General features: G+C 32.5%; 1 protein-coding gene across 1 annotated transcript; it reads right to left on the bottom strand.

Moving 5' to 3' along the window:
• Window positions 1-4,642: 4,642 nt before the first annotated feature.
• On the bottom strand, window positions 4,643-10,650 carry LOC141692958 (fatty acid amide hydrolase-like). Its single transcript, XM_074497928.1, has 20 exons — window positions 10,330-10,650; window positions 9,952-10,061; window positions 9,409-9,469; window positions 9,000-9,184; window positions 8,690-8,819; window positions 8,493-8,570; window positions 8,280-8,427; window positions 8,057-8,169; window positions 7,836-7,911; window positions 7,628-7,699; window positions 7,468-7,519; window positions 7,100-7,174; window positions 6,839-6,919; window positions 6,313-6,416; window positions 6,129-6,221; window positions 5,906-5,974; window positions 5,762-5,826; window positions 5,538-5,599; window positions 5,370-5,465; window positions 4,643-4,952 (listed from the first exon to the last, which is right to left on the bottom strand). The coding sequence occupies exons 1-17, from the start codon at window positions 10,421-10,423 to the stop codon at window positions 5,772-5,774; spliced, it is 1,596 nt and encodes a 531-aa protein (XP_074354029.1). The 5' UTR covers window positions 10,424-10,650; the 3' UTR covers window positions 4,643-4,952; window positions 5,370-5,465; window positions 5,538-5,599; window positions 5,762-5,771.
• Between the last annotated feature and the right edge of the window lie 1,152 nt (window positions 10,651-11,802).

The raw sequence follows: 11,802 nt of genomic DNA, 5'->3' as shown, positions 1-11,802 counted from the left end.
GTCATCCGCTGCCAAAATGGGTATTTTCAGCCTCATTTGCACCAAAAAGATGTTATTTTTAACATTCTTTCGTTTTAAATTCATTAAAAGATTGATGAAAATGAAGGTGTTAGAAAGTTTTGGGAGGTTAAACCGAAGAGATCCTTGTATATTTCGATTGCACAAGATGGCTAGAATAATAGTTCTGTCACCCGCCAAATGAAAAAAGGACATGATTTTCGACCACCATTTCGGCCATCCTCTGCCACCAAAACCTAGATAGGTCCTTTTGGTTTGACCTCATGATACTTCATGTATCCTCAATTTCATCATTGCATCAACGAATCAAACCCCCCAAACAAAAAGTCAAAGAATCCTAATTAACTAACGGACGTTAGTTAAGTTCTGATAAGGGACGCTCATCAAATTTCTAGAAAGTCAAAGAACGTGAAAATTGGCTTTTTTTAGTTCGAGAACCTTAAACAAAAATGACTTATAATTCAAGGAATTTTAAATTAATTATCATTACACAAAATACCCAAATAGTACAACATAAGTAAATAATAAAAAATAGTACTTAAAACGGAGTTTCGTGTAGTGAAACGCTACTTCGCATAACATTTAACTTTTTTGTTTTTTATTCTACGCATAAAATGCTTTTATTATTTTTGATTTAATGGTTGAGAGTATGTTCAATGATGTGTTATATCTTGTATTATAGATATATTATAAAACAAAAAGCAAAACATATCATTTCAACTGTGTGCTAAATTTTGTGATAAAAGTGCACATTATTATAATTTGTGCTATATTTGGCACAAAATGTAAATGATGCTATAATTACCAAATTATCAAAAAGTGAAAAATATGGAGAAAATAGGTAAAATAGGTAATTAAAAGTGTGGGATACTTGGAAGTTGGTAAAATTTGTATTTTAAAAGTGAATGTGTACTTGGAAACTCTTCAAGTTTAAAACAAAATTTCGAACAAATCATTAAAGATATGAAGCTATTTTAAAATAAAAATTAATTTTTAGTACTAAATTATAGCAACCCATTTTTACACCAACATTGGCTTTGCCCCAATGCCCTATCCAATATTGATTTGGGGCTGAAAACACCATTTAATGTTATGTTTTTGAACATTCATTTTTTATTTTATATATTTAAAATTTAAGATTGTACTCAACTTTAACATTTTTAAATTTTTTAGTCTTCAATATTCTTCTTTTGAATTTTACAAATATTAATAAATGAGTAAAAGGTATACAAATTTAGGGTCTAGAATTTAGGAAGCTCAAAACCTAAACCCTAAATTTGGGGTTTAGGGTCCTACTAACCAAAAGCGTAAACTTCAAATTAAATAATTTTAAAATATATAAGATAAACCTTAATTTAATAATATTTAACATTTTTGGGTTCACCAATCCCCCTTAATTTCAATTTTTCGGCGAGTTCAACATATTATTAAACATATATGCGCATATTTTGTATACACACACCAAGTTTGAAACTCATCTTTTGCTCAATTTCACTTCCCGCTGTCAAATTACAATTGCAATATCAATTTAAACGTTAACATCGAGTTAGATATTTAACAATTAATACAACCATTATAACTTCAACGACATCACAATATATACATGAATGAAAATATATACATACTGACCATTGGAAGAAATGTCAAGGTGCGTGGAGTATTGGATTTCTCAGTAATCAAGGCCGATCTCACATTAAAAAGCAAAAAAACAACAAATAAGATTCATCTTTCACTATTTCTTCTTTTCTCACGAGTTCAACAAACATGAGTACACTATTACAAGATAATCTAAGAGCAATTTGCATTTTACATTCCCTTGATTTTGCCTTATTGCACTTCGCAACCTGTAGTATAGGTACATGCACTTTGCACCCCTTAACTTCGGGTCTCGCTACAGTTTGCATCCTTTTTACGAATATCCAGAAAACTTTACATCTCGATCATCATCAATCTGGTCTCTTCATCATCCTTTACTTCTGTATCTTGTAGAAACTCAATGTCATCAAGAACATTATTCATAGGTACATGAATTCCTCCATCTTCACTGTCATCTTCCTCTAGCACAACAGAGGTTCCAAGAGTATTTTTAAACAGACCCTAAATCAAATAAGATAAATAGGTTTCATTACTACAAGTAAACTAACTAAAACATACACAAATAACTTAATGAAAAAAATTACAAGACATAGACTTACTCTCAGCATTGAGAACCTCCCTCTCTTTCTTGTTCAATAGGGAAGGAGGTATCATTCTCTGTCTCCTGAGAGGGTTTAAAATACTTCAATTTCAAAATTAGCGTATATCCTTTTTTAACCTTTTTTAGTTGCGAAATACGAGCGTCGTCGAAAACGACGCCGAGAAATTGTCAATAAATATCTTAATTTGTTTTATTTCAATATCAAAATTATTGTATATCCTCTTTTATATCTTTTTAGTTGCAGAATACGAGGCTTCGTCGAAAACGGCGCCGATAAACTGTCCATAAATTTCTTATTTCGATTTTATTTCGATTTCTAAATTATTGTATATCCTCTATTATATTAATAAATATCTTATTTTGACTTTATTATAATTTCAAAATTATTGTATATCCTCTATTATACCTTTTTAGTGTGCGAATACGAGGCGTCTCTGAAGACGACAACGATAAACTGTTAATAAATATCATATCTTGATTTTGTTTTAATTTCATAATTATTTTATATCCTCTTTTATATCCTTTGGCGACACCAAGAAACTTTCAATAAATAAATTTTAATCTGAGATCAAAAGTTGGTTAATTTAACCACCAAAAAGTACAACTTGAAACGGATGCCTTGAGTATTATATAATGAAATTCGATAAATTTTTTCTTTTCATGTAATATAATAATTGATTTTAAAGGAGAACTTGATACGTAATATTGTACATGAGTTTAAAGTAGAGTAAATGTCCCATTGTGAATTGCGATAAATTTGCAATTAACTTTGCAACGCACAATGAAGTTGTTTTCAATTGAAAATCCGCAACATTCGAAGTAATATTATTTTAATTTATTTTTGTAAAATAAACAATACCATGAAATTTATTATAAATTTAAATTTAAATCATCAAAAAAATAATAAATAATTTCTTATTTACTCGCCATAAGGCACGAGAATATATTATACAATTAGGTTAAGTAAACTTAAAATTTTGTTAAAATTATACCATGTTTTATGTATAGTTTTTAAATAAATTACTTATTACATTAAGTAATCTTCCGGTATTTCATTGATATACGTTTTAAAAATCTAATATAAGAATACAATGTTTATATCTCAAGTCATAATTAAGAAAATCAATGAAACCATAGTATAATTTTAAACAAGTACATAAATTTGAATAATACATTTTTGAAATAAATTATATTTGCAATTTTTATTACATGTCGCGAAAAAATATCTTGAAACCCAATTAATTAATTTATTTTTTTATCTTTTTTTTCTAATTATTTCTCAATGGTTTAAAAATAACGGAAAATAAGTTATTTAATATACAAAATATTATATATGATATTACACACATACATACATATATACAAAATATTAATTTTTTAAAAAATTAATAAAAAGAGCACCCGTAGCGCGGACATAGGTCCCTAGTTAGATAAAGGAGTATATACATGCAAATTAATAGAAAAAATAATAAATATTTAACAATTCAATCTTATTTAAAATTTGTTTAAACATATTTTATCTTTTTCTCAAGTAACTAAAGTAAACCCCTATTTAGGGTGTGTTTGTTATTGCTGTTACAGACAGCAACAACAGCTTTTCGCAGAAAAACAGTTAAAATATTGTTTGGTAAACTTTAAAAGCTATTTTTCGGAAAAGTACTTTTGGTCTAAAAGCTGCTGTTACAAAAAATAAGGGTCCCATGCTTTTAAAAAAAGTTGTTTTTTAGCTGTTGCAGAAGCAGCTACTGATTTCACCATCAAAACTTACCAAAAGCATTATTATTTTTAATTTTTTGCATCAAAACATATACTTATCAAAAAAATTACCAAACACTCATCTGATTTTTACAACAACACTTTTTCTAACAGCACAACAATTTTTAACAACAATTTCAAACAGAGTCTTAATTTGAAGTTCAACCCTATTGTATAATGTACTATTCACGATATAGGGTGAAAACCAAAATACCCACTATTTGGGGATAAATGCCCAAAATAGTGAATTGACGGTGCGTTCTTCCCAAAATAGTTCTTCCCAAAATACTCACGAAATAAACATTTGGGACATGCGCATTCAGTTTTTAAAATTTTAATAAAGAACACGCATACTACACATGCGTGTTCAGTTTTGGTTTTTAATAAATACGCATCTTTGGTTTTTAATAAATACGCATCCGTATTCCTTTTTATCAATGCGTGTTCTTTATTAAAATTAAAAAAAAATTAAATACGTATAATATGTATTTGGTGAGTATTTTGGACGGAACACATGGAAGCTTTCATAGATGTGCAATTTTCCTCACACCAACTTGATTTCTTCTATTATCCGAATGATAGGTTTCGAATGCCCACGAGTGTGCACTCTCGCCCAAAATAGCGTAAAAAGCAACAGGCACATACAAATAAGAAACAAAGTGGAGTTTATTCGACTGCTTATATACATATAAGAGAATTTCTCTCATCATGTCGGTGTGGTCCTTGAGTTGATACCACACAACAGTTTATACATTAGCATTTATTTGATTTATATAAGTAAGAATAAATTAAAATGAGGAGAAGAAAAGGGATGGAAGTGAAGTGAAGTACTGATTTTGTGTTTTTGTATCCTTTCAAGAGGCTAATGAATAAGCGTTTGAGTTAGTTTTCACTGAACTTGCTATGCAGTTTTGGCTCTCTTTAAGTCCGATAGCAGATCATAGTAAACTTCTGGCTTCTTGTTCTCCACTTTGCACAATGCCTGAAAACAAGACCAAACAGAGCTGTTAAATAGTATAAGATCATGTTCGGGTCTTCTTCTATCACCTTAAGATTTAAGACGGGGCGATTACTTAACATGTGTTCAGAGCTCGGTTTAGGGAGGGACTTGGATTCGAGTCCTCCGACCCCATTTATTTAAGTCTTAAAGAGTATAAGATCATGTTCGGGTCTTCCTCTACCATCTTAAGGTGGTTACTTAACAAGAGCAGATGCATGATTATCTAAAGAACTGATAATGGTTTAAGGACTCATCTGCATTGCATAAGCTATGTAGATTAATGATGCATGATTATCTAAAGAACTGATAATGTGTTTAAGGACTCACCTGCATTGCATAAGCTATGTAGATTAATGATGCATGATTATCAAAAGAACTGATAATGGTTTAAGGCCTCACCTGCATTGCATAAGCTATGTAAATCAATGATGCTTCTGACCAAGGTTTTCCGATAATTTGAAGACCGATAGGCAAGCCATCTTTGTCATATCCAACCTAAGAAGGTGCATGGTTTTTTGTAAGTTGAAATCACAGGGGCTATATAAATGAAGTAATAATGCAACTTACAGGAACAGTTACTGCAGGTAATCCCAGAAAGTTTCCTGCTATCATGTAGCGTACTAGTGCAGCTGAAATAACAAATACGTAATCAAAATCCTATGTCAGGCGTTTTTTGATTCAGTTTAGTCGCATGAAGGGTTGCAAAACACATGTACTGTCATCGAGGTGTTTATAGAAAGTAAATTCAATGTACTTGTAAATTGTAAATATTTTTCTCTGGCATATCATACCGCCATTTATTTAGTCTAGTTCACCCGTCTTCTGAGCATCATCCTGTATCGTGTAGGCTGTTACACTGTTAACAGCATTATATTCATTAAGGCAAGAGGTTATCGAAGCAGGCAGGTCAGCTAAGAAGAGATAGGTCTACATACCCGGTTGTTGGAGTAACGATGACATCTGCTTGATCAAATATCTTTTGGTGAATTTGCAACTGGCGTTTCCTACAGATTCATACTTGGCATGTATAAGATCCAATTCCTATGAATTACTACGTGTAAACAAATTACTGTGATTTGTTTTACGATATTTGCTCAGAACAAATTTGGATGCCTGAAGACTGAAGTGAATTAAAATTGGGTTGCAACATATAAGTACCTAATTCTCTGAGCATTTAAATACTCCTTGCTGTCAAAAGCACCATACAAAGAAAGCGCCGCCCTTGCATCCCACCCCACTTTATCCATATTCCTGATAATGAGAGTCGAGATGATTATTATCAAGAAATTTACCTCGTTCTTAAGATGATAAAACCTGAAGTATGGTGAAGTGTGGAACGCACAGTTTTTCTAGATGGCGAGCAAGTGAAGCATTACACTCGGATCCAATTGTTATGTAATGTGCTAGGCGCATTGACTCTATCTCGGGTAAATTCACCTCTATAGTCTTTATAACAACAAACACATTAAAAGAACACAAGTCATAACACAAAATTCCAGCTGCAGTTGAGCTACAGAATTTCTAAGGAATTAAAAAAAATTCTAAGGAATTAATGAAATAAGGTTGTTCTCTGGAGTTTATCAAACGAGTTATGGTTACAGAACAAGGCTTCCGCGTTAATAAATTAATTTCTTCATATTGTGTGTGTTTTTGAGAAGTATGTAACTGCAGCACTGCAAAAAGAAATGCTCAGAGGAATCACACTATACTTTGATATGATTGAATGACAGATATATGTTACGAAGGATTAAACTATGGCATTGACTCGTAAATGAGACCAGGTGGAAATGTTTTCCAGGGATGGTTTTAGCTATCAGATCCAATTTAAAGATAACAAACATAGTTTCAAAGCCATTGGAAGACGGTACCTCCCATCCGTAGATTTTCAGTAGCTTATCAAGAGCATTCAAGCAGCAACGCTTTATGTCATTAGTGCAATCACAGAACCACTGATAACAAATGAATAACCATTTAGATCAGAGAACTTTTGACATGCAAATATTAAGATCCACATTAGTTGCAGTTGGATCATTGTTAAGTACAGAAAATTTGTCTACGGGCTCTCTTATATATGCACTGACAATTTCCAGCTTATCAAATTGCCAGAAGTTTGACAAAGCAATACAGACCTTATCATATGTTGCCAGCTTGATTTTCGGCATGCAGTTTGGTAAGTTTAGAAGGGGTAGATGTACTTTCGGATGCTGTTTTCAAAAATTAAAAAGAAAAACTGGAATCAGTACATACTTTAATGATGTTCTTATGCAGAAACAAGTGCTCAACTGACATAGTTCACCAACACAGCAATGTTATTACATTACAGATGATATTCAATTGTTTACTGGTGGCTAACCTTGTCAGCTGGGCCAAACAGAATTTATAAGTTTTAACTTACTGATAAATTTTTTGATGTCCTGAGTTAAAGTTGAAAGTAAGTACCCTATCATTATACAAAAACTGTTAACAGTAGTTTATACGAGAGAAAGGAAAGATGTACTGTTTCTGCAACAGGTTGATGTGATGGAAGTTGGCTGCTGATTGCTGAGTAACTGGATGAAGCAAATAGGTTTAGATTTTATTACAATGGTTACTGTTGTATTTTCTTAACTGATCATGAAGTAGTTGATAGAATGGAAATGAAATTATAAGAAACTTACACTATCATAGCATCCTCAACTGTCCCTGCAAGTACACCAACCATTCCAACTGTCCAGTTCAGAGGAAGAACCCTGAACATCGACAGTGAGAAACTTGTATAAGGGAATTTGGAGAAACTTCTATAAGGGAGTTCAGAGGAATAATGCAGATTTGTAATGAATTGGCAACTTCTATTGACGAGGAACAGCAGTAGAAATGGCTACTTACCCAGAATGTGACACGCGACTAAAAGTTGGCTTTAATCCTACTATGCCACATAGAGAAGCAGGAATTCGAACAGATCCTGCAAGCAAAAATACCAATCTGAGAATCGGTATTTGATTGGTAAAAATGGCCTGGATATTGAAAATAGATATTCTTGTCACTTAGTCCCAAAAAAATGTTATTTTTGTCATTATTTCAAAAAAAATCATTTATTTTACATTTACCTCCCCCGTCAACACCAAGAGCAGCAGGGCATAATCCTGCAGAAACTACAGCAGCCGATCCACTTGAAGAACCTCCAGTGATCTTACTGACATCATATGGATTTCGAGTAGCCCTGCAGCAGTCAAATAGTTAGGTAGAATACACCAGACAAATACTAGTCACACATTCCTTGATTTGCAACATTCTCATTGCTAAATTACAAGTGAGCAGTGATGTTCTCACCCATAGTGAGGATTTATGCCACTTGTTCCAGCTCCGAGCTCATGCATATTAGTTTTTCCAACAAGAATTGCACCGCACAGCTTCAGGCACTTAACACAGTCGGCATCATCTGTACAGGATCTTACTTTGTCCAACCACTTTGTACCACCTAACCGGATAACTCTCAAGTTCATTTTAAAATTCAATTCAACATGAACTATGACATGGACTTACCAGTAGTTGGATAAGGCAAACAATCTATTTCATCTTTGACCGCAATTGGTACTCCATCAAGAGCTGATAATGGTTCTCCTGCAGAATTTACAGTAAACATCAATGTTCCATGACTAGCAAGGAACATGTTTTCCTTTCTTTCTTTATATTATCTCTTAGAGAAAGAAATTAAAGATTTTTAATATTCAGACAAATACCTCTTTCATATCGAAGAGTTGACTCCTTAGCTTGACGTAAAATTTCTTGTTCTTCACAACTAATAAAGAATGACATCTGAAGTGCAGGATCACATGACTGCCGGACAGAAGCTATAAATTTATCTGCAACCTATAGAGTGACCAAAACAAGCCTCAAAGAACTAAAACTATTTTATGAAGTAAAACCAACAAAATCTTCAGAGCTGCAAATGAGCAAAAATACAGAAATTTCTGATAACCGATAAATAAGATTTGAAGCTTCAAAATGCATGTCAGAGCAACAGACTAACAACAACCAGAAACTGCATACCATGTTGGGAGTAATTTCTCGAGACAGAAAGGCTCTTGAATAGTCCAAAATAGTCCAATGCCTGAAACTAATCTTTTCGTTTTCTCGTTCACTTTCTGAATAATCTATACACTCAGTTGCCTTTTGAACTTGTTCTGAAGGAGAGAGATCAGATTCTAGATAATTTAATTCTGGTTCTCTGTGCTCTGACATGAAATGTAAAAATTACAATCATAAGGCAATCATTATAAGATTAACAAATTCATATATCATCGTAGCTGATTCGGATGACCATGGATACTAACAAACTGCAGATTTTCTCATCAAGCAGCAAGTTGAGACTTGTTTAAGTTTTTTAGCATCAGTAACTCATTGCCAGTGAATACAGCAAGACCATTTCGATACAATTAGCTTAAAGGAGAAGCTCTACCTTCATAAGGGTGCAAAGGGACATATAAAGGTGGATCTTCTATATCCACAAATGAAACAAACTGCGAGAAAGGTGGATAACGTTAAAAAAAGTGCATAGTGACATGGTTTATGCAAAGGATACTGCTAAACGAAACTTTGATCTGAACGATGAATAAGAATCGAACAAAAAATTAGGTGGCAAGTGCAAATAATTTGACATACAGATCTTCTTTCTAATAAGAAGTCAATGTCACCATTTATTTAGCAACATATGCAATGCCATTTTTCTCATTATAAGCTCTAAAGCAGAACATAACCTCTCCGGCAAAAATGAAACTAAACAGGTCAAGCTTATCTATAGTACATAAAACGCAGTACACACGTAGGTACAAACATATGAATAAACAGATTGTTATTATTAAGCTGACAGAATAAAGTGATCTTTCCATCAGTATAACTGAAAAATACATAGAACATGTTCTTGGCTGACTGGATTATGTTCTGAACATGTATTAAGTGTAACTAGTGTTACTAGAGATCAGCGAGATACAAAAGTATTTACCTTGTGCACTTGGTTTTCTCTCTTCAACATGTAGAGCAAAATAGGTTTGAGTATCCTCAGCTCCAAAAACCAGACAAACAATTTGACCAGGAGTCCAGCCATCCGAGGAGCTATTGCAACACACGAACGACAGATTTAGTGAGACTGAATTAGCAGTCACTAAGCTATATACAGATATGCAGCATGGTTAATTGAGGCCAAAACTGTATTTGTGCTGAACTGTTATGTTCTTAAGTTTGGATGATACCAATTTTGTTCACATCAGAGTACTTGAAAACCAAGACATTTACGAATGATCTGCAGGCAATATATAACTTTCGGAAAAAATGGAATTTCAAAAGTTAGAAGTAGAAAAGGGGAATAACAGAAAGTTAATACCCTTGACATTGGCACTGATATAAACCTCATCACTTGTGGAGCTAACATCAAGTTCCTCAACAGGCTTGTAAACCACCCTTTTACTAAACCCCATTCTCGCAATGAAATCAACTTCAGTATCTACAAATAATTATGTATTTTACATGTATATGGGGAAGGAAGAAGCACAGAGTATAAACCGAACAAGGCAACAACAAAAGGCTAATAAACAGAGAAATTTGGATGGGCTGAGATTGCTAAGAAATAATGAAAATATGCTTTGTAATAGGTAATATACTATTCTATTGAAATGTACCTTAAAGAAAGGTGATGCTGGATAAACAAGAGTTGTAACAGAGCAGCAAGTGATCAACTAGGTATTTCACAAAAGTAAAAGACAACAAGAAATCAAACAGGGTTGCAGTGTCGTTTTCTTCGAGAAAAAATGTGATGCAGATGAAATGATGGTGAATGTGTGATGCTTTACAAGTACAAGCTTTCAGGTTTCAGGGGGAACCTGTGATTTGTGATTGTGACATGCACACCAAAGTTGGATATTGAAAAGGAAGTACATTTTAAACATATGCAATACTTTGGGCCGTTTGGTTCATGTTTAATGAGTTCGGTTAATGAGAATCGGAATCTCAATCTTATGTATTAGTGTCTGGATTAACAATTTGGTGACCGGGAATGGGAACTTCATTCCCGGGTAAATCATTCCCCACTTAACACTTGGGATACTTCTCTTTCCCATTAACTCCGATTTTCATACCTCTCATTCCTATTCTGATTCCAACTATCGATCCAAACTCCCCCTTTGTCTTACTTATTTTCGAATTCTCAATATCTTGTTACTAAATTTTCGAAATTTTGTTACCAAGATGTGCACCTTTAAAGTGCTGTTTCTTCTGAAGAAATGACAGGGTTGATGTGATGATTATATGTATAATATGATGCTTCCCAATTAACTTTGGAGATCATATACTCTAGTATTATATAGAATTAAACATACTTAAAACAAGGATCGGCGTCCGTTTGAGAAATCTTAAAATAAATAACTTACGACTTTAAAATGAATAAATCTTAAAATAAATAACTTACGACTTAAAATGAATAATTGAATAAGTAGATAATACTTATAAGTGTTTGGATAATTTTATTTACAAGTCAGAACTTCTTTTACTTAAATGAACTAAAATCAATAATTTTTAAATATAATTATCTTAATTCGTGAATTTTAAATTAGATTAACACTTTAAAACATATTTTTTAAAACCAAAGTTAATAAAAAAAATGAAAAATCAAAATAAGTTGAGAAAAAATACGTCTTTACTAACATTCAATTTATCAGTTTATAAGTTATAAGTTCGACTTATAAGTTCGGTCGACAAACACTATCCGATAAGTTGTTACATGCTTATATATGACCATATGCTCACTTATAACACAATTTAATATGTATTAACAGCTTAGTTTAGATTAAACAAAGCCCTA

Source organism: Apium graveolens, chromosome 10 (assembly GCF_009905375.1).
Source record: "Apium graveolens cultivar Ventura chromosome 10, ASM990537v1, whole genome shotgun sequence".
NCBI lineage: Eukaryota > Viridiplantae > Streptophyta > Magnoliopsida > Apiales > Apiaceae > Apium > Apium graveolens.
This window is presented reverse-complemented; position numbering and strand designations above follow the sequence as displayed.

Bases quoted from the DNA above. Each gene is read 5' to 3' on its own strand.
- LOC141692958 (XM_074497928.1), bottom strand. From the start codon at position 10,423: ATGGGGTTTAGTAAAAGGGTGGTTTACAAGCCTGTTGAGGAACTTGAT. The intron at 9,470-9,951 runs GTAAATACTTTT...CCTTTCTCGCAG, and splicing joins GAGAAAACCAAGTGCACAAG to TTTGTTTCATTTGTGGATAT. The intron at 5,827-5,905 runs GTATGTAGACCT...TGCTGTTAACAG, and splicing joins ATCGTTACTCCAACAACCGG to TGTAACAGCCTACACGATAC.